This window comes from Quercus robur, chromosome 2 (assembly GCF_932294415.1).
Source record: "Quercus robur chromosome 2, dhQueRobu3.1, whole genome shotgun sequence".
NCBI classification, from domain to species: Eukaryota; Viridiplantae; Streptophyta; class Magnoliopsida; order Fagales; family Fagaceae; genus Quercus; species Quercus robur.
This window is the reverse complement of record NC_065535.1, coordinates 64,386,290-64,407,465: the sequence shown is the minus strand read 5'-3', so window position 1 is coordinate 64,407,465 and position 21,176 is coordinate 64,386,290. Positions and strand designations below refer to the sequence as shown.

The 21,176-nt window shown below is 35.8% G+C and overlaps 1 protein-coding gene across 1 annotated transcript; it reads left to right on the top strand.

Annotated features, from left to right (window-relative positions):
- The first annotated feature begins 456 nt into the window (after window positions 1-456).
- On the top strand, window positions 457-4,519 carry LOC126714466 (40S ribosomal protein S19-1-like). The gene is made up of 4 exons (XM_050414625.1): window positions 457-643; window positions 3,122-3,212; window positions 3,341-3,524; window positions 4,219-4,519. Exons 1-4 carry the CDS (start codon window positions 560-562, stop codon window positions 4,289-4,291), a joined length of 432 nt encoding a protein of 143 aa, XP_050270582.1. The 5' UTR covers window positions 457-559; the 3' UTR covers window positions 4,292-4,519.
- Window positions 4,520-21,176: the final 16,657 nt, after the last annotated feature.

Below are 21,176 nucleotides of genomic sequence, written 5' to 3'. Positions count from 1 at the left end.
TATAATGTGCCAAGATTTTAATGAATTTTTTAAATATAGAATAAAATTTAAATTCAATAATATATATATATATATATATATATATAAATAATGGTGTATATAAAATTATAAGCTTCGATAATTGATGTGGTATTATATGAACAGCTCAATAAAAATAAATCGCTTCAATTTAAAAAAAAAATTGTAGATTATAAAGATGGATAGTATTATAGGAGCGGACGCCATAGGTTAAAACTCTCTTAAAAAAAAAGAAAAAAAAGTAGTAGATTTTCCAATTACCCTACAAAATGTCTATATTTAAACCACATTGAGGTGTTTTTATTTTTTAAAACTTAGAAGGACTAAATTAAAAGAATAAACAATTAAAGGTTGTGAAAAAAAAATATTTTGAGGTCATAAATGGAATTTAAAAGTATAGTTGAGTCAAATACATAAATATCTAGACCTTGTTGATCTCATCATATATATATATATATAGTAGGCGTATTTTCTTACACGCGCGACACACATCTTGTAGGAGCTCCGCCGCAGCAGCAGCAGCAGCAGCAATCAGAAGAAGATGGAGACGGCGAAAATGGTCAAAGATGTGTCCCCTCACGACTTCGTCAAGGCCTATGCTGGTCACCTTAAACGCTCTGGACGGGTCTGTTTCTCTCTCTTTACATAAGCATTTGTTTTTTTTCATGTAGATTCGTATATCTATTGTTTTATGAACCTGTAGCTTGTACTTTCTGTTTTCATTAATTCTTTGTGTTAGTAGTGGAAGTGGTTGTTCTATTCAGTATTTGTGGTTAACCATTTAATGGGCTGGTTTTTCTTTTAGGCAATGGCATATACTTTTATGTGAATGTGAAAAATGAAAATTTTTTAAAAATAAAAATAAAATAAAAAATCATCTTTTTCAGGAAACCCAAGTACCCATTTTTGGGTTTGATTCAAAGATGGCTTTTTGGAAAACTTGATTCACTTTTGAAGGAATTGAAATGATGTTTTTAAGTTTTAACATTCTCTGGAACTTCTGCCTCCTGGGCATGAGGATAAACTGCTTAGCCCGTCAGGGGTGAAAAGCCCCTGAATTACCCGTTAACTGGTTCTGGCGGGTGGGGTCAGTTGCCCGTAGGAGTTTGATTAACAATGAGGATTGTTGTACAGTATGCTCTGCGACGTGCAACTAATCTGAGTGAAGTTCTCCTATGTTATAAAAAAAAAAACATTCTCTGGAACTTCTTGTTTTAAGGGTTGTTTACATTGATGTGTGATGGTCCTTCTTAGGATGGAAAATGCGGTGTAAAGAACAGTGGAGTAGTTCTTCTTTATGTAATTGGTTTATTTGTTTCATATCTCTAGGATGCTTTTATAAGTAATTTCAGACATGCTTTGGGTTTAAAATATAGTGAGGCCAATATAGATCATATATGACCTATACAAAGACTATGATAGGGTCCCTATAGAGGTTATGTGGTAGGTTTTGGAAAAGAAAGAAGTTCCCCTAAAGTATATTAGGTTGATTAAAAAAATGAACGACTGAGTTGTCACTAGTCATTACAAGTGAATTTCTTATCGCTACAGGTTTGCATCAAGAATCAGCATTCAGACCATGTCTCTTTGTACTAATAATGGATGAACTCACTATATCAATTCAAGAGGAAGTCCCTTGGTGTATGCTTTTTGCAGATTATATAGTTTAAGCGGATGAAAGTAGAGGTGAAGGTAATGCCAAGTTAGAAGTTTGGCAAGAAGATCTATAATTTAAAACTGATTAGGACTAAACCAGATTACATCGAATGTAAGTTTAGTAATAGTAGAGACAAAGATGAAGGGTAATAAGACTCAATGGCCAGGAGATACTAAAGGGCAAGAGTTTTTGATATCTTGAGTCAATAATTCACAAAATGGAGAGATTGAAGATAGTCCTTATCGTAGGATAAGGGTTGGGTGGATGCAGTGGAGAAGCGCATTTGGAATATTGTGTGATTGTAGAATACCTATTAAGTTAAAGGGAAAATTTTATAATTACTTCTAGAAGACCATCTATGCTCTATGGTACCGAATGTTTCACTATTAAGAATTGACATATTCATAAAATGAGTGTAATTGTGAAGATTGATAAGTGGAAATACATGAAAAGATAGAATTCAAATTTTTGAAATGAGGAAGTTCACTTAATGATAGAGGTAGAACCTATTGATGAAAATATGAGGGAAAATTGTTTGAGATGATTTGGTCATGTTTAGAGGAGAATGATTAGCACTGGTTAGAAAAAGTGAGTTGATTTAAGTTGAGGGAACAAAAAATTAGAGGAAGACCAAATATAACATTAGTAGAAGTAATATAAATGACGTGTCAATTAAGGAAGTAACAAAGAGTGTGACTTTGGATAGAATAGAATGATGAAGAAGAATACGTGGCCGACCCTGACTAATCTGTGTAGCAGATTGTTTTCCGTGTGTTTTTTATATTTGTAAAACTTTATAATGTGATTTCTATGATTTTGGTAGTTTTGAGCCATGCTGCTATTTTTATAGGTTTTGCTCTATAAAATTGACATGACATAATAACTTAGAATAGTTTTTAGATTAGCTTCTCCAAATGTAATCTCAGGCAATCTCATATATGTTGTATAATGACCAAACTTCATAATAATATTTACCATGACCAAACTTCATAGGCTAACTTTAAGATGATCATTTGAATAATGTTTATGTGTTGTAGACTTGTAGCTACAACAAATATCTTTTCCCTAATATTTTTATGGCCTTTTCATTTTAAATGCTTCTGCAGTTTTCAACTATGTGTTTTGCCTTTTTCTTTTGTGACTATTACTGTTATTGGTGACATCATGAAAGGTGAAAAAGCACTTAATATCTTCATAATCCATGTTATTGAAATGAGACGTTTCATGGATATTGATGTACAGGCCATAGGATTAGTGTAATTGCATGGTTCATATTCGTTCCTTTTATATGTCACAGTAATTTGGTTGCTTCTTATATGCTGAAACCTGTTGCTTGACTCGTCAATCCATACTAGGCACCAACTTTTTATCATACATTATTAGGTGGTGGTAGTGGGCCTAGTGGTGTTCTTATGTTTTCTTTCTGTGTCTCCCGTTTTCTAATAGGTCGAGCTGCCTGAATGGACTGATCTTGTCAAGACTGCTACATTTAAGGAGCTTGCTCCATATGACCCTGATTGGTACTACATTAGAGCTGGTATGCATGCATATCTCTCTCTCCCTCTAGAAAAAAGTGTGCATGCATGCTGGCACACTAATATATTTATAGTTTAATGCGTTTTTCGGTAGCATTTTTTTTTTTCATTAACTTAATTTGCACAATAGCTTCCATGGCAAGGAAGATCTACTTGAGGGGGGGTCTTGGTGTGGGTGCCTTTAGAAGGATCTATGGAGGAAGCAAGAGAAATGGCAGTCGTCCACCTCATTTCTGTAAAAGCAGTGGTTCTATTGCTCGTCACATACTTCAGCAACTACAGAAGTTGAACATCATTGAAATTGACTCAAAAGGGTAAGTATCCTTGGCATTGATTTGGGTTCATTTTTAAAGAATGGCATTGAGTTGTTGTTGTTGCTAAAGAATGGAAAAAAGCAAGTCAATGATGTAATTATGACTTAATGTTTGGATTATTCTAACCCCCAAATTTTCCCTTCATTTCCTCAACTGTGCGGTTGGGGAAAAAAAGAAAAAGAAGGTTTTTAATATGTTTCTTTTTTTACTGTCACAAGTTGATGCTCCATTTATAAAGGTAAAATATATCCAATTTTATAATTATTATTGATGAAAGGCATATTCTTTTTGGGATATTAATTAATAGGATTGGAAATTTCATTCAATCTTCTGTACAGTATAAAATGAAAGCATCGCTAAAATACTTATCAAAAAAAGAAAGAAAAAGAAAGCATCAATAAAACATATTTTTTATTACCCAAGGAAATTAAGACAAATTTTTATTGTCTTTCTAGTCACAGTGAAAAGAGCTTATTTGTAACTTAGTCTTACAGTGCTGAGTCTGAATCATTTTGGGAAGGGACTCTTTTTATTCTAAATTCTGAAAGAATTTTTGTTTAAATGATTCAATCGTGTATTGTTGTATGATGAAGTTCTTCATGAGAGTTGAGACATCATGTGATGACTGTATATCATCAATCTAATATCCCATAAACTTTTGGTACTTAAAATAACTTCTATTATTGTTTGCCAGTGGGAGGAAAATCACATCAAGTGGCCGGCGAGACCTTGACCAAGTTGCTGGAAGGATCTCACTTACCCATTGAGAGATTAATGCAGGCTTGTTAAGGATGCAGAAGTACTTGAGAAGAACTTTGGAATTTAGTTTGAGTAGACATAGATATAAGAAGCTAGCAGCGTTTAATTTTCAGCTTTAACTTTGTTACTTTTGTGAAGAGCTCAGCTTCAAATTTCAGTGAGTTCACAGGGCTAGTTGTTTTGACAATGTAATTCAATTGAAACCATTTTAAATGATTTACCTCTCTTTGCTTCCACTGCCTTTTTTAGCTCATGCTTATTGAAATAGTTTCATGCTTTGGCCTTCCAATGGGCATGGGCACACATCAGAAATGCATGCATATGGTAGGGTACCAAACTGTACCAAAAATCCATGTTGAACTTCACTAGTTTTTCAAGAGAGAAATGAAGCCTCGTTAGCTGTGTTATGGCGTGGAGTGCATTTTTGACAAATTGTCAGCTAATTTTGATGTAGTTTTTACTTTTTACAAGTCATTTGATTTTGTGACCAAGGCTGTAGTTTATCAATATTAAGTGGTCAGGAGAATGGGAAGATTATTATGTTATTATTGGTGATCAAATCAGAATGAGAAAATAGTGTAATTTTTTATATTTATTTGCACATAATTAACATTGGGATACTACATTTTTACTACAAGAATTTTTACAAATTGACGTCATTATACCTTAAAATACCACATCATCAAAAGTTTATTGCCATCTCATATTTAATTTTATTAAATTATTTTAGTCTAATAATTAAAAATTGAAAAACCCTGATTTCAGTTTGACATTTCCTATTTGAATACATATCTTTTATCCCACCTTTTGTATTCCATTTTATGTTTTACTAATTATAGTATACCGAGTCTCTCACTTTTTTTTGTTCTATTTGCAATGTTGATAACACTAGACATACAAGCTGCCAAGGCTCATTGTCGGTGGCGGCGCCACTTGGTGTTCAGGGGGTTCAAATGAACCCCTGACTTGTGATTTTTTTTTTTTTTTTTTTTTTTTCATATAACACTTTACAATTTTTTTTTGTTGAATACCTTAAAATAAAATTTTCACTATTTACTTAAAAAAATATTCATTTGGATCATAGGTTACGAAAGATCTCATCAATATTATCATAATGATCAAGATTAAAAAAAAATTATTTACTAAGAACTCCTTATCAACCTCTTCAACACGAATTTAAATGACTCCCCTAAGAAGTATTCTTGGAGTCGCCATTGCTCATTGTTGATTATTGTTTCTCTTGTCTTTAGTTGTTGATTTGCCTTGATCTTAATTGGCAGCATCCAATGATGTGAGAGGGTACCAGCATCAATTACATGCCAGATGAATGGTGAGCTTGATTGTTAGTTGTTACACTTACACAGATCGGGCTTCTTATTATTATTATTTTCAATTAAGGAAGTTTAATGGATGTGCATGTGCACAGATCGGGCTTCAATTTATATTCTACCTTTTATGATCAGCAATTCTTCATCTTGATGACTAACCAAAATTCACAACTTGGTACCAACTACAAAGACAAACAACAAAACAATTTTTTACCAAGAAATTAATTTAATTTAAAAATAAACTAGAAACAGATTGTTAAAATTAAAAAAGAAAAAGAAAAAGAAGTGAAAAGTGTGTGCATGGGAAGTACCAGGTCTATAGACGGGGAAATCGCAATCTATTCAACTAAGGTTTATAGATGTACCCACCCTCCATTAAACTAAGGGCAAGGGTCAAGAGGGCACAGATCAGTTGTAGATTTCTTTCATGAGGGCACAGGTGGTCGCTTGACATTTTTGCCTTTTATTTATTTATTCATTTTCCTCATTGCATGCCGTAGTTTATGACAAGGTATTTAGACCTTTCGTAGCAAGACTTTTATTTCTTCTAGCTATGGTGCAAACTTCTATTCATATGAATTCTCTACCAATTCAGTTGTGGAAGATCCAAGAAATATCTTAGTGACTCAACCACTTATTGATAAAAAATATCACACATGAAGTATATTCATGCTCATGGTACTTATGTCTATGAACACATTAAGTTTCATTGTTGGGTCTATCTGGATAATTATTGCTCGATCTCAGTTTAACTTGATTGTTGGGAACAAATAATAAATAAATAATTAAAAATAAATAAATAAATTGGTAAGAGGATAGATAATGGGATGTAGTGTGTCTTGTTAAAGTAGTTATGTAAATTAGATAAAGTAACTTTTTGGTGAAAAGAATAGTGACCGGGTTGCTTTGGATAATGATATGCCTAAAGAATATAAACATAAACCTAAACATAGGTTAGTCAAAAATATATCTTTATTATTTAGCATATACTCATTGTGCAACCACAATTTTTTAAAGAATGTACATATTTGTGCATTCAATGTACACATTTTTCAAATAATGAACACAAATTTTCAAGTAATGAACACATTTTTTTGTACACAATTTTGTATATTCAATGCACACAATTTTTCAAAGAGTCATTTGCATTTCATATTTTTTAAATAAATTTTTCATTATGTACATTTGTATTCATAAATTTAGGCTTTGATTGCATAACCTCATACGCATTTGTATTTAGTAAGAGTCTTTGAGCACAAATATGTTCTAACATATTTTTTATTTAAGATTTTAACTTTCTTTGTTTTGATTATTATTATTATTATTGGAGGGGCAAAAAGAGAATATGTTTGTCACGACATTGATTCTTTGAATTTTCAAGATTATTATAGGTCTGGACTTAGGCAATGTGTCAATCTATCTTGTATATATTGCGGATGAATTTAAGGTGTTAGAAGATAAAGAATTTTTTTTTGAAATATATGGACTTGAGTTTTTGTTTGATGGCACACTTTTGATAGTGCGAGATGTTTTATGAAGAAATTGGAATATAATTATGTCACAACCTCCCTGTTTAATTACTAGTAATAGAGTCTGTAGACCTTCTTGAATGCCCCTCCTCGACATGCCTTTCACAAATCAGGGGAAGTTTGATCGCATTTAATAAGATCATGGAAAATCTGATTAAGAAGAACCATCACCATATGAATGTTTGAATCATATTCGGTATATAATTAATTTTCATCATGATTTTTCATAGTAATTATATATTTTAGATACAATATAATGAAACACATATCAAGCATTTTAAAAATAAAGATGTTATAACACTTAACCCCACCTACACCAATTGGTATGAAATTTGAAATGCTAACATTAAAATGATCAAACATGTGCCTTGCACCTACAATCTAAACTAATAACTTAGTAAAAGTTTAAATGTTGTAGTGTATGGTTATGTTTATGTGTATGTTTATATCCCTAAATCAACAGGACAATAAAGATATATTTAAGGAATCTACGTTAATGAAAAAGATTAATAGTTATATTACTAAACAAGAATAATGTTCCAACAATGAATTTTTTTTGAATAAAATTAATTAAAATTTTACAAATAACACTAAACTATAAGTATATAGTAGTCCGACTGTTGCTAAGCAGTTTTTGGATATCAAATGAACCTCCCTAGAAGGTAATTTTAATGTGGCTGATTTATTAAAAAACTTTAAAAATATAAACACACAATTAGTGTATTAAACTTTTTTTATTCACATAATGGTAAACTCCACGTGTGGATCATGCATATTCTCTCATTTATTTGAAAGGAAAGTATAACACATCAAGTGCACCAAATATTTTCTCTATTTGAAGGGGATAAGACTAAGGGTGTCAATGTTTGACATGACCCGTGAACACAACATGGGTTTTTATGGGTTAGGGTTGGACCTTAGTGGGTTCAAGTCATAAATGAGTTGACCTAAAGCGATACGATAAAAAATATGTCATAAGCGGGTCAACCTGCTGACCCACTATTGAAATCTTTGACATGCTAATTTATTTGTTTCAACCCAAAATAACCCATTTAATACAACCCATTTAACTTGTTGTGGGTTCTTTTTTTGGACAGTACTTAGACCCAAGTAGAAACAAGGATCTTGGGCCCTATACTTTTTGTTTGGTGGATTGGGCTTGATTCACCATAGCTAAATTGAGCTAATTACGAACCAAGTTATACACAAAACATGGATCCTACAATACATACACACTAACACATAGAAAATATATACGTATTGCATAGTAGGGAACAGTAAAGAATGATATGAGTAAAGGAAAAGTGAATAAAAAATGTTAGGGGTCCTCAAAATAATAAATAATACTTCATTATTTCTTGAGTTTCTAATACATTATGTCCCTTTTGCACTGAGATATGTTACAAGGTCTAAATAAGTTCAAAAATCACAAACTCAGATAACTCTTTTAGGCTTCTAAGACTTGTGAGGTTTAAATCCCTTTGGATCCAATTGTATCCTCTAGTGCTTGTCTCAGGATCTCGGAGGGTGTTTTCCTTCTTTTCTCCCTTTTTGAATTCTAAAGGAGTTTTTAAAAGGATCTTTTCTCTCTGATTCACTATTGTTGAATGGTTTTTGCTGATGGCTTCACTCCTTTTTATATTACATTTCTAGGGTTTTTAGTGTACCACTGATTCCCTCCATTTACTGTCCTAGGTACCAAAACCAATGTTGTGTCAGCAACATTGGTGGCTGGTCCCTTCTTTATTTTCTCACTATTTTCCTCTTTTGAGGATCCCCACCAAAGGTCCCTAGTTGGCCTTCCTCTTTTGGGAGGTCCTAAGGGCTGACCTCCAAAGCTTCTAGATACTACTTTTTAGACCCACTTTTTGGCTGCTTTACTTTTTGTCATTTTCTCTAAATGGGCAGATTTCTCTCTATCAGGCTGAAAGATTCCCAGCCACCTTCCTTCATGGTCCATCTCCCTGTGTTCCCCAAGGTACTAGACTTCTTTCCATGAAGTGCTGGGACATATCTGCTCTCGTTCTTTGTATTCATGGGCATGCTCCCTTGAGTTATCTCAATCCTAGCTGGTCTCTTGCTGCATATTCTAAGGATCCCAGGTTTCTGGGAATCCCCAGGTACCTTGGTTCAGCTTTCTTTCTAAGTTCCCCAGCAATTTTCTCTCTTAAGGGTTGGGCCGAGCTTCCCTTTTTTTCTTTGTTTCATAAGGCCCAAAGCTTACCCATTCATGTGTTTAGGCCCCTTCCTACTTATTTTAAGTAGTCCTTAATTGGCGAGTTTGGGCCTTACCCCTTCCTTGAAAGCCCAAAATGGTTCTTAAATTTCAACTTTGTATTGTTTTGGACCTTGATACAATATTGTGATATTTTGGACCTCAACACTCGTATAAAAAATAAATATTCATTTTATTTTATATTTTTCAAATACCTTTTATATCCAACCTATATTTTAAACTAAAAAAAAAAAAAGTAATTACAAAAACTTATAACTGATATAATTGTAAATTGAAACTTTACAAACCCCAAATCTCTAAACCTTCATATAAATATTTTATTTAATTTTGTTATTTTGAATTTGGGTTGAAATGTATGCACCTTTTTGAAGGATGTAAAGAACTTATTTATAAATGAATTTTATATTTTTGTTGAACTATGGGGAAAATAAAAATGTACCATCGCCCAAGAAGATCGTCTAAAGAAGAAGAAAGAAACTCATCTAAAAGAATAGTAATTTTTAGCTGAATAGTACAATAAGTTGGCAAAATTAATTATACCAAACGGATACTTAGTCAATCATTCAGTCATATGTGAATTGGTAGAGCAACCTTTGCAATATCCTCTTCCAATAGGCCCTACCACCAACCTAACGCAAGAGAAAGATGTTTGGAGTCTCGTATCATTCTCTTATCATTTGTTGAGAATAAAGCTATTTTTTAATATTTTTTTCTAAATTGTTGGTATAGCAAGTTCTTATTATTTTATTTGGGCTTATCATTAATATCGCTTTTTTTTTTTTTTTTTTTTTTTTTTTTTTTTTTTTATCATTAACTATTCACCATATTCGTAGTTTATAAAAAATGTTGTAAAATAATTTATAACTCTAGTATTTTCCTTTTGCCATATCAAATTTTTTAGTCGTCTGGAGAAATGTGTTTTGAGTCTCACTAACAGCATTTCGCCAAATCATATTTTTTAAAGCTAATCAATACACGCTTTGTAACTTTGATACCTTGGTAATGAACTTCAAGCCTTAGAATTTCAAGTTTGCGACTGAGTTTTCCAAGTGTTATATACTTAATAACACTTGGATATCCAACACTATCTGATCCAAATGTTCCGGGTAATACCAAGTTATTCATGGGTAAAAGGTAATTAGGTTGGGTTTGGATATTACTCGAATTTTTCAAGTAGGATTTGGATATTACGCAAACTTGGCCTATACTGAAAAAACCTAAATCTCTTTCTACTCATCGTCACCCTCTTTCTCTCCACAAATCTCTTTCTATGTCCCATCTTCATCTTGCCACTGGAGTCTTTGTTCCACCATCATCTCATTGCTGGTATGCTTTTTTTTCTTTCATTTTTTTTTTTACTGCTCTCTGTTTTTCCATTCCTCCATGTGTGAGTTCTTGTTGCAATTTTTTGGTTTGGTTTAATTTTCAAGCTCACCTAATGTATGAAATCTATGGTGGATTGGCTAGTGTTGGTTGTAGTAAAATGCCCATTTGATCGAAATTACTTTTAGCTTTTGAGTATGCTATATAGCTGTTTGATGAAATGGCTAAGAGGGATATGCCACTATTTTAATGGGGTTTAGTTCAAGTTTTATGAGGAAAAAATTGCATATATATAAGAGGTAGAGATAACATATGAGATTTTGCTTGGTGACAATAAATTGAATAATTTCCGAGTAGTTAAAGAAAGAACTATTGTTGAAAATTTTAGAACGTGTACATTTTAATAATGTTTGGTATGATTTGTGATAAAGCCGAACTATTGTACTGTATAAAGATTATAAGAGCATTCACATCAGCTCTTGGATAATTGTGTATAAATGTGTAAAATACACATTTTGACCATTTTTACACATTTTGAAGCAAAAAACACACTACATCAGTCCATTTAAAATCGTGTATAATCATCTAAAATTTTCAACGAGCTACAGTACCCGTGTAAATTTACACGGGCACTGTAGCATGTGTATTTAGTTTTTTATTAATTTCCGTTCGCACCAATTTTTCTCTCTCTTCTCCATGCACAACGACCTCAACTCCTCATCTTCTTTTCCTCAGATGCACGCAAACACATCCTCACAGAAAACTCAACACAGAGATATACTTGCTAAAAAAAAAAAACTTTTCCTCAGATGCACACAAACACATCCTCACAGAAAAATCAACACAGAGATATACTTGCTAAAAAAAAAAAAAAAAAAAAAAAAGATACACAAACACACCCACACACAAACAAACCCAAACGGAAAAACAAAAAAGAGACAGATCGGTGCTTATCAGAACGATTGGAGCTCTTGGGTCTCGCTTGATCGGAGCTCGTGGGTATGGGTCTTGCCTGATCAGAGCCTAATCGGAGCTAGGGAGATCGGTGCTTGTGGATCGGAGCTAGGGAGAACTGAGCTGTGGATTGGTGCTTGTGATCGGAGCTATGGATCGGTGCAGCTGTGGATCGGAGCTGTGGATCGGTGCTGCTGTGGATCGATGCTTGTGATCGGAGCTGTGGATCGGTGATCGGAGCTGTGGATCGATGATCGGAGCTGTGATCGGAGCTGTGATGATGTGGATTGGTTTGTGACCGAGAGGGAGAGAGATGAGATAGAGAGATAGACCGAGAGGGAGAGACTGGGTATGGAGAGATAGAAGAGAGAGAGAAAGAAATCAGAAAATATGAGAGAGGGAGAGAGAGAGCGCGTATAAAAACGGGTTTAGGTGAGAGAAATAATAAAATAATTAAGAAAATTGATTATTTAAATAAGAGAGGTGATAGAATAGATGAACTGATGTGGGTACTTTGTAAAAGTGATGGTGTAAAATAAAAAAAGTAGGTTTTTGGTGTAAAATAGACGGAATCTTTTAGATGAGCTGATGTGAATGCTCTAAATAAGGTTTTTGTTAAGATGCTGCTTAATTGATACCTTTTCTGCAACTTGTGCACTAACCAATGACAACATGCCATGCTGAGAGACTCAAGACTTTTGAATCAAGGGCATTACACAAAGGGCAGTAGTTGCACCCTGACCAGTAAGGGTGGCAAACAGACGTGTTGAGTTATAAATGGGTTGGGTGTGTAATTATCTATTTATCAATTCATGACTTGTTTATATATAAATTAATTATCCATTACCCACCTAACTCATTTAATTAGTAACCCATCCATTTAACCCAATATAACCCAAATATCTCTAAAATTAGATGAACACCCTATTGACTTCTAAAATTACCAATATACCCATAGACATCCAAAATTACCAAAATACCCCTAGAATGTCCAAAATTACACAAAATACACTAAAAAGCCAAAAATTCCGAAGACAATAACACAGATTTTAATGGATTGTCCTGTCTTGCACATAAAAACTACTATATTATGAAGGCAGAAAACAACTTTAGATTCACTATATTATGAATATCTAATAATTTCACCATTTTCTCCATCTTCCATTAAAAAAAAATTTCACCATTTTGGGTTCATGGGCCCATCAGGGTATGGGATCTAGGTGTACATGTAATTACGTAAGGTGAGTATATGACAGCCTTGTAATTCAAAAAAAAAAAAAAAAAAAGCCTTAATTACCTTGTTGGTCTGATAAGAGAGTCTGGGGTCGTATCAATTTGTCTACAAAAGCTTAATAAAACATGGCAGACGAAGATAGAAAACAGAGGGACATGACTTACGAACACGATGCTAGACTGCTAGTTCACATGGCCCGCATCAATTGACTCAATAAAATAAATACTACCTGAGTTGTTGACTCTTTCGCCCAATTCTGAAATCAACATCTGAAACCAAAAAAAAAAAAAATTAAAGGCACATACTTTTCTTCATTCTGTAACCTTGCCTTGGCTTTTTTCTTTTTTGCCCCTTGCTTTCTTTTGCTAAGCTGTTTTCACTTTCCATTTTTGTCTTAAACGTAATCGTAAATCAGACGAGCACAGCCACTGGTACGACTCGTTTTTCAAATCGATGTCAGACTCGGCCCAAATGATTTACACCTACGAAAATGTTACTGAGAAAATCTGAAGGAAAAAATGTATTTTAATGTTAAGGAGAGTGAGCCTGAGGGTACTGAGCCTGAGAGCTTGCCAAATTTTTTGGTTTAAAAATTTAGAGATTATGTTGTTTATTTAAATTTTAGATTTTAGATGAATTTAATGGGTATTAATAAGTTTATCCACTTAGGCTCATCTAATTAAATAACTTAATGGATATTTATCCATTTAACTCAAATATTTAAATATGTTGGGTTAAAAATTTATCCAAATAAGATGAATTATAAGTAGGTTCATAAATATAAATAAAAATTGCCACCCCTAACCTTGAGACAAAAGCAATAAATTTAGTGATACAAATATTTTTAGTCTTTGAATTGGGCGTTTCTTTATAATTATTTTTATGATTAAGGTTGTGTCCTTAAACATTGTTTTCTTGGTGGGAGGGCAGAACAAAACTGCACCGTGTCCTTAACATTGTTGTGAACAAAATCTCTGCTTGTTCATACGGCTAACAGTACTTGCAATATATGATATAATGTGGCATTCAGTGATTCGTAGGTGAAATTCAGTGATAGACCAGTATCCGATGATCACATGGTGCGGCGCAATGAGACTCATGAGATCTTCACATGATGGCCCACTTTGTTATTTGAAAAACAAACATTTTTCTTCCGTGGTCCTCCCAGCTCCTGCCAGCCAATAGAAAAGTGCCACGTGGCCATTTTTTTCTGATTCAGCTCCACATCATCACTTTCCATTAACTTAACTATTGTTAACAAAACCAAACCAAGGTTAAGACTCAAAAACAAAAACCCACAGCCGGAAACCAAAAATCAAAGCCAAAATCAAAATTTCTCTCAACACACATCTGCTTTATTATCTAAATTAGCTGAAAGGCAGAGAGAAAAGAGCAAAGAAAGGAGAAATAGATTCAGAGGGAGAGAGAAAGAAAGAGGCAGATGTGTGTTGAGAAAAATTTTGATTTTGGCTTTGATTTTTGGTTTCCGGCTGTGGGTTTTTGTTTTTGAGTCTTAACCTTGTTTTGGTTTTGTTAACAATAGTTAAGTTAACGGGAAGTGATGATGTGGAGCTGAATCAGAAAAAATGGTCATGTGGCACTTCCTATTGGCTGACAGGAGCTGGGAGGACCACATCAGTGGTCCTCCAGGATGAACCAATAATTTCTCCTCTCTTACGCACCAAACCTACTCTACTGCTTTCTACAATGCACTTGTCTTTAAAGTAGCTGCTGATCATGATCATCATGCACATTAGCTAAGATATTACAAATTTTTAATAAAGTCACTCTTAGTGTTTATTGCATTCTAACATTAAATAAGCATTCTGAAGCCTTGTTGTTTTCGCTGGTTGTGCTTTTTTTTTTTTTTTTTTTTGGACTTATCAACATTATTAATGTGGTTTCTGAATTCTGATTGTTGTTGGGGAGGGGGGGGGGGGGGGGTTGTAAATGTATTTATATGTTCTTTGATTTCTAACAATTGTCACACATTGTTATTGAGCTTAGTGACATAGCACTTGCATGTATGTCTACCACATCCTGTAACTATAGTATTTTTATTGTTATTCAAGTTAGTTATGGTAATTGTATTTTTTTTTTTTTTTGGAAGACATGGTAATTGTATCTAAGTTCTAATGAAAATGGTAAAATTTTGTTTAGAATTCTCAAAATTTTAAAAATTTTAAAATTATTATAAATAAATAAAACCCAAAATTGGGTTCGGGTTTGGTTTGGGTATCCATAGGTAAAAGATCTGAGTAATAATCAGATATGAGTAACAATCAGGTAAGAGAATTGAATATTCACGAGTACATAAAATAATTGAGTTGGGTATGAGTATACCCAACCCATACCTGAACTCGATCCATGGTCATCCCTTTACTTATATCTAAACTTTGTTGAGGGCCATTTGTGAGAATCTAGATGGAAAGAAAGACCCAATAACAAGGCAACAAAGAATTGACAAAGCAGACAGCAAAACCATTAGGTCCAAGCGGCAGGAATAATGGATCACAGGCCCAAGAAATAAACAAATGGGTCTTGAAGAGGCAAGTGGGCTCAAAGAAGCCTGGAAAGAGAAAATAGCATCCCATGGGCAATGTATGAGGTAGAAAAACGAGAAAGGGCCACCGCAGGCCCAAAGTAATGCAAACTAAGAAAGTAAGGGGTTTATGGCAAGCCCATAAACCCCAAGGATGAGAATAAGGTTATTGGGCCAAGGAAGCCCAATGAAGTTAGTAAAAAGCTCATGGAAATATAGAATTAGTAAAAGGGCCGAGGAAGCCCAAAGAAAGCAAATGGGCTGAGGATGCCCAAAGAAAAGCCAAAAGGGACATAGGAACCCATAAAAGCAAACCAGTGGCCATGCCAAGCCACTGAGAGAAGGAATAAACGGCTGGCCTAAAAAAGGCCTAGCAGGATTAAGTTATTACAGCAGGAATGACAGAACGACATTGCAAGAAATAAAAGAAATCAAGGAATGGGCCAAAAAAATGTAAGGCACATCGTCAAATAAAGCCCAGCTCCTGAAAGGAGCTGGAAAACAAAGAGCAGCCCACATAAGAGGTCAAAAAATATGAACGGTGAGCCTCCAAACCATGGCAAACGAATGGGCAACAGGCAAGTTTTGGACACATATGGAATGAAGGCACGCGCAAGGCCCAGGCACTACCAGCCTGTACTCAGCTAATACAGAGCATGGTGAGGTCGGGGGGTCAGAGGATCAGAGGGTATGGTTTGGTGGGGAGAGGGGAAAAATCTATTTTTATGGTTCCGGCTCAGGCTCTTTTGGGGAGGTGTCCTGTTGGGATGACTTACTACCCAAAAGAGACAAGCTGAGTTGGAACCATTAGGTGCATGCCATAAGGGATAGGGAAAGAGAAATAACCCAGACCGTAGCAGGAAAGAGTGCCACGGCAGACTAGCAGACAAAATACTCTTCCTTGTCTGGCGATGGGAGGACGTCACACAGACGGAACAATGATGGTCGGCCAGTACAGCTAAACTAGACAATGGGAGTTAAGAGTTAAAACAGTAAAATCAGGTCACGGCAGGCACTATAAAAGGAGGGTCTCGCCGTGAACAGAAGCAGAGGAACAACGGAACTTTGATTGAAGAATAGAAAACTTAAAAGAAATAGCAAAAGAAAACAAAGTGAGAAGAAAAAAAGAAATAGTGAGAATTAGAAAGGTGGGCTTGCACCGGTAGATTAGTCCTTTCTCTCCCTCATGAAATCCAGCCCTCTGTAAAAAAAAAAAAACTCGAAAGCACCTACGCAAAAAACCACTCAGGCCCATTTCCCTCAGGGCTGTTAACCTCTTCGGTAGGACTCGTTCCTGAGAGATTGACTGCTTTAAGGAGGGACGTTCTCCCCTTTGTAGTTCTGCTCCCGCGGATTGAATTTCTGGTCGATTTCCTCTAGTATTCCGATTAACCCATGCTTATAAACATTTGATGTTCTCTGTTATTCTTTTTCTTTCTCTTTCGTAAAAAGAAAACAAATAGTATTGTTATTGTAATTGATGTTAAGGGTTATTTGGTCAATTCCCCATTAAAGTGGCTAGATATTTTCTATTTATTTTATTATTATTATGTCTATCTGCCAGGATTTGTCTGAAACAGTTTCGCCTGCCGTGAACACGTCCCTGGCAGATTTGGCCTAATTTGTGCACAAGCCGGACCAACTTAAGCTGAAGCTGGGTCGGTCCCGACTCTCTTATCCAGAAAACTTGGGCTTAGTGCAGTAGGAGACAACCCAACACTACTAGCACGGCCCACCCCCTCACAAACTTCAAGCCTTCAAATATAAACAATGGCTTTATGCAATGTTAAATTGGAAATAACGTGTTCCATAAGACAGTAAGGATTGGTTTGAAGATAAATACTATGTGAATAATTATGTGATTTCATTCCGTGAAAAATCATGAAATATATTGGTTAAAAAATGTACATAACATCAACCATCTAACTTGGACATACAAAGAGTAATGTTACAGTTACAAATTATATTATAATATTTTTACAAAATTTTAATATTGTTAATTTTTGCTGGTTATTATCCGGTCCATCATTTTTTTACCTATCAATAATTAGCTACCTTTTTTTTTTTTTTTTTTTTTTCTTTTTCCCTCCATAGTCAACTAACTACTCACTACATTACCAATTTATAAAAAAATATTATAAAAGTAATTTACAACTCAAACATTTTCCATTTCTGGGATAACTTAAATTCAATTGACCGTGGGTAAATTTCGCATGAAAAACAGAATCGTAAAGCAGGCCACTTCCAACTTGTGTGACCCACATCTACTGCTACACCCACTTGAGCCGTCACTACATAGTTAAACTCACAAATATCGATTAGGGATGGCAAAATGAACCCGACCCGCGAGTACTCGGTCCGACCCGACCCGTTTAACATTAGGGTCGGGTCTGGGTTTTCATTAAAAAACCCGAAGCGGGTTCGGGTCGGGTCCGGGTATTAGGCATACCCGGCCCGAACCCGACCCGTATATATAATATTAAAAAAAAAAAAAAACCCTAACTATAAATACTCATTTTTCCCCCAAAATCCCTCAGAGTCTCAGACCCATTCTCTCCCAAGCCGCCTCTCATTCTCTTCCTCACCCTCACTCTCACTTAAGCAAGACCGCCGGCGCCGTTGCTTCGCCTCCCAAGATTACTTCGCCGGCGCCGCTGCTTCGCCTCCCATGCTTACTTGGCCGACGCTGCTGCTCCTTGCATGCCTCACCTCGCCGACGCCGCTGCTCCCTGCCTCCTTCACCTTGACGCAGCTTGCAGACACCACTGCTCCTCCCTCACCTCGCCAGGCCCTCCTCCACCTCACAAGGCCGCGACTCTCTCATCTCCCTCACCTCGTTAGGAACTCAAGCTTTTGCAATGAAAATCGTTCTTTTTGTTCAAAGATTCAAATTTGTAATTTCTAGTTTTAGTGCTATTTTGGTTGAATAAATCGGCTTGTGTGAATTGATTTTGTAGGGTCTTATTGTTCAGACCTAGGGTTTGTATGTTAATGAAAGTTCAAAAACGTGTACAAAAACACTTTTGAACGTTTAGACCCCCAAAAACCAATTTAATCAACACATGCAATATGTTAAACAACTAGTGTGCGGAAACTTAACATATGCTATAACAAGGAATTGATTAAACAACTATCTAAGCCACATCAAAATAAACCACAGCAGATTAATGTAAAGGCAGAGATAGAGAGGAAGGAAGATGCAAACACAGCGATAACACCAGATATGTTATCGAAGAGGAAACCGAAGACCTCGGCGAAAAACCTCTCCGCCGCCCTCCAAGCGGTAATCAATCCACTAGAAAATACAGTTGGGATACAAGGACAGCAATAGACCCTCCAAGCCTAATCTACCCAATGCACCTAAGCCCTCCAAGCTTCTTGCTCCAACGAGGTTGCGCCGAACCTTTTTCTTTTCTAGCTTTCCGGATTCCGCTACTACACCGTAGCATCAACCAATGAATATTGGCTCCTTCCTAACTGCTTCCCAGAACTCCAAACGACTGTCTCACTGAGATGATAATGGTGAGAACCAGGTTTGGTATAATGGCCTCTCAAGGATTTGACAATGGAGAGGAAGAGAGTGAGGGAATTTGATGAGACTCTAAGGTAGAGATTGTGGGTGAAACAATCTGGTTTTTCTTTAGGGTTTCTCTCTCAAAATTCTCTCTGGAAGCTCTCTTTCAATCGTGGGTTAAAAGGGTATTTATACTGAAGAGGAGTGGAATGCGAAACGTCAGGTTTTTCCAAAACAGGGGTGGCTCGCGGCTTGACCTCGCGGCTTGACTAAGTCGCGAGTTCCAGTCGCGAGTTAACCGTATGGCCAGTTGTCCTGTTTTGTCCTGTAGTGCTCCAGCTAGCATGACTGTTCATCTTCCAGCATGCTTGGCACGTGTGCATCTTCTGGCGGGTTGAAGCCGCGAGTCCAGTCGCGAGTCCCAGCCGCGACACTCTGTTTTCTTGCACACTCTTGAGCAATCTTCACACTATCTCACTCACTACCCTTACAACAATCCCACCTAAATACAGGGTTACTAAATGCTGAATTACAAGCAAATTTGGCACGGAATAAAGCCAATTAGATGGTTGAATAAATTCAACCTTACAGTTAATTCTTCTTTTTGCTTTTGATGTGGGAAAATATTGTAATGAAAAAAAAAGGGTTTCTGATCTATTGGTTGTTGAGAAAATAATGGGTTTTGTTGGTTTCCAATTGTTCAGATCTATTGGTTGCTGAGAAAATAATGAGTTTTGTTGAGTGTTCTTTTTCCCCTCCTGTTTGGTTGCTGAGAAAATCAATGTTAGGCAAACGGTTTTTTTTTTATTGGGCCACAGAATGGGCCCTGAAGTACCACGGCCAAATGGGGCTCGTGGAGCCCGCGAGGCCCGGCGGGGGCGGGTCTGGACTCCGGAAAAAAATCCGTTTAGTAAACGAGCCGGGTCTGGGCCACTAGTCTTGACCCGCGGGTCGGGTCCGGGTATGGAAAAACCCGGCCCGAACCCGACCCGTTGCCATTCCTAATATCGATCTCCTCGTGGCTCGTGTTGTTGTGCATTAACATTAATAAGAAAGTTTTTCCTTTTTTGCTTTAATTTGTCAACAGTCATCATATTATATTATCACCTTTTTGTTGGGGATGAATTCTATTAGTATTACTACCCGTTCTAGTACCATAGCAAAATACTATTCTAGTACTAGGAGATCCGAAATCTACCTATAATATTCTTCATAAATTTTTTATGTAAGAACTCAATTTGTAACGACCCCAAACTGGTATTGGGTTCGCACGTTAAAGGCCCAAACAATAAAATTTGTAGAGCGTGGGCTGAAAGGCTAGGCCTTGGACACCGGACAGTGGTTAGTCGAGGTGTTCATGGTGAACGCACAGAGGTGAACCATGTTTGCCCAATAAGTCTTTCTCCTCGGCACGGCCTGGGAGGCTCTGGTTCTTGGCCTTTTTTCCCAGCCCCTTTTTTGGATTGCTTACTTCCCTTTTTATACTAGCCTTTACCCTCCCTCCAACGTCCATGTGTAGGTTCAGCTTTCTAGGGCTGATACTTGTCCTGTCAGCCCATACCCAAAGTGGTTGGGGGTGGTTGTAAACTGAAAAGCATTACTCTGTTAAGCGTAGAGTATTTAATTGCAGTAATGGCAGCCTTTCCCTTGTCCTTTGTCGTCATACTGTTCAGGGGTCCTTTCTCCATCAATGCGGAGGTGTTCAGCTTTTCCTCAAACTGTTCCTATACCGTACTTGCCCTTTCTTTCAGGAGCGCTTTAGGATGCCGAGGACAGAATCGTCCTTGGCTATATCTCTAGGCCATTTGGACTTTCATTGTATGTCCTCGGCAATGTCCCTTCTCAGAGCGGGCCTTGGGCCCTAATGGAAAGTAGGCCAGGACCACAAATTCTCTGGCCCCACATTTTATTTTTATTTATCATATATATAGATTATGATATATTTATTTGCTTCTATATAATTAAATTTTATTAGTTATTAGGTTTCTCCAAAATTGCAAACTTTTTATCTTATATAAATTATGATAGATGATCCGTATGTCTCTATAGATAATTATATAACTTTTTCTTAACAATTTAGGTAAAAAAAATTATTTATATGATATTGTTGTGTCAAGATTTTTGGACTATATGATTTGGGTATTGGACAATCTACATGAATGATATGTTTAATTTGTTATTATATTTTCTAAAATTCATTTCATATGATACACTTTTAAAAATTTTTTGGTTA

Excerpts from the sequence above, each read along its gene's own strand:
- LOC126714466 (XM_050414625.1), top strand. The coding sequence starts at position 560 with ATGGAGACGGCGAAAATGGTCAAAGATGTGTCCCCTCACGACTTCGTC. Across the intron at positions 3,213-3,340 it reads TTGGTACTACATTAGAGCTG|CTTCCATGGCAAGGAAGATC; the intron begins GTATGCATGCAT and ends TTTGCACAATAG. Across the intron at positions 3,525-4,218 it reads ATTGAAATTGACTCAAAAGG|TGGGAGGAAAATCACATCAA; the intron begins GTAAGTATCCTT and ends ATTGTTTGCCAG.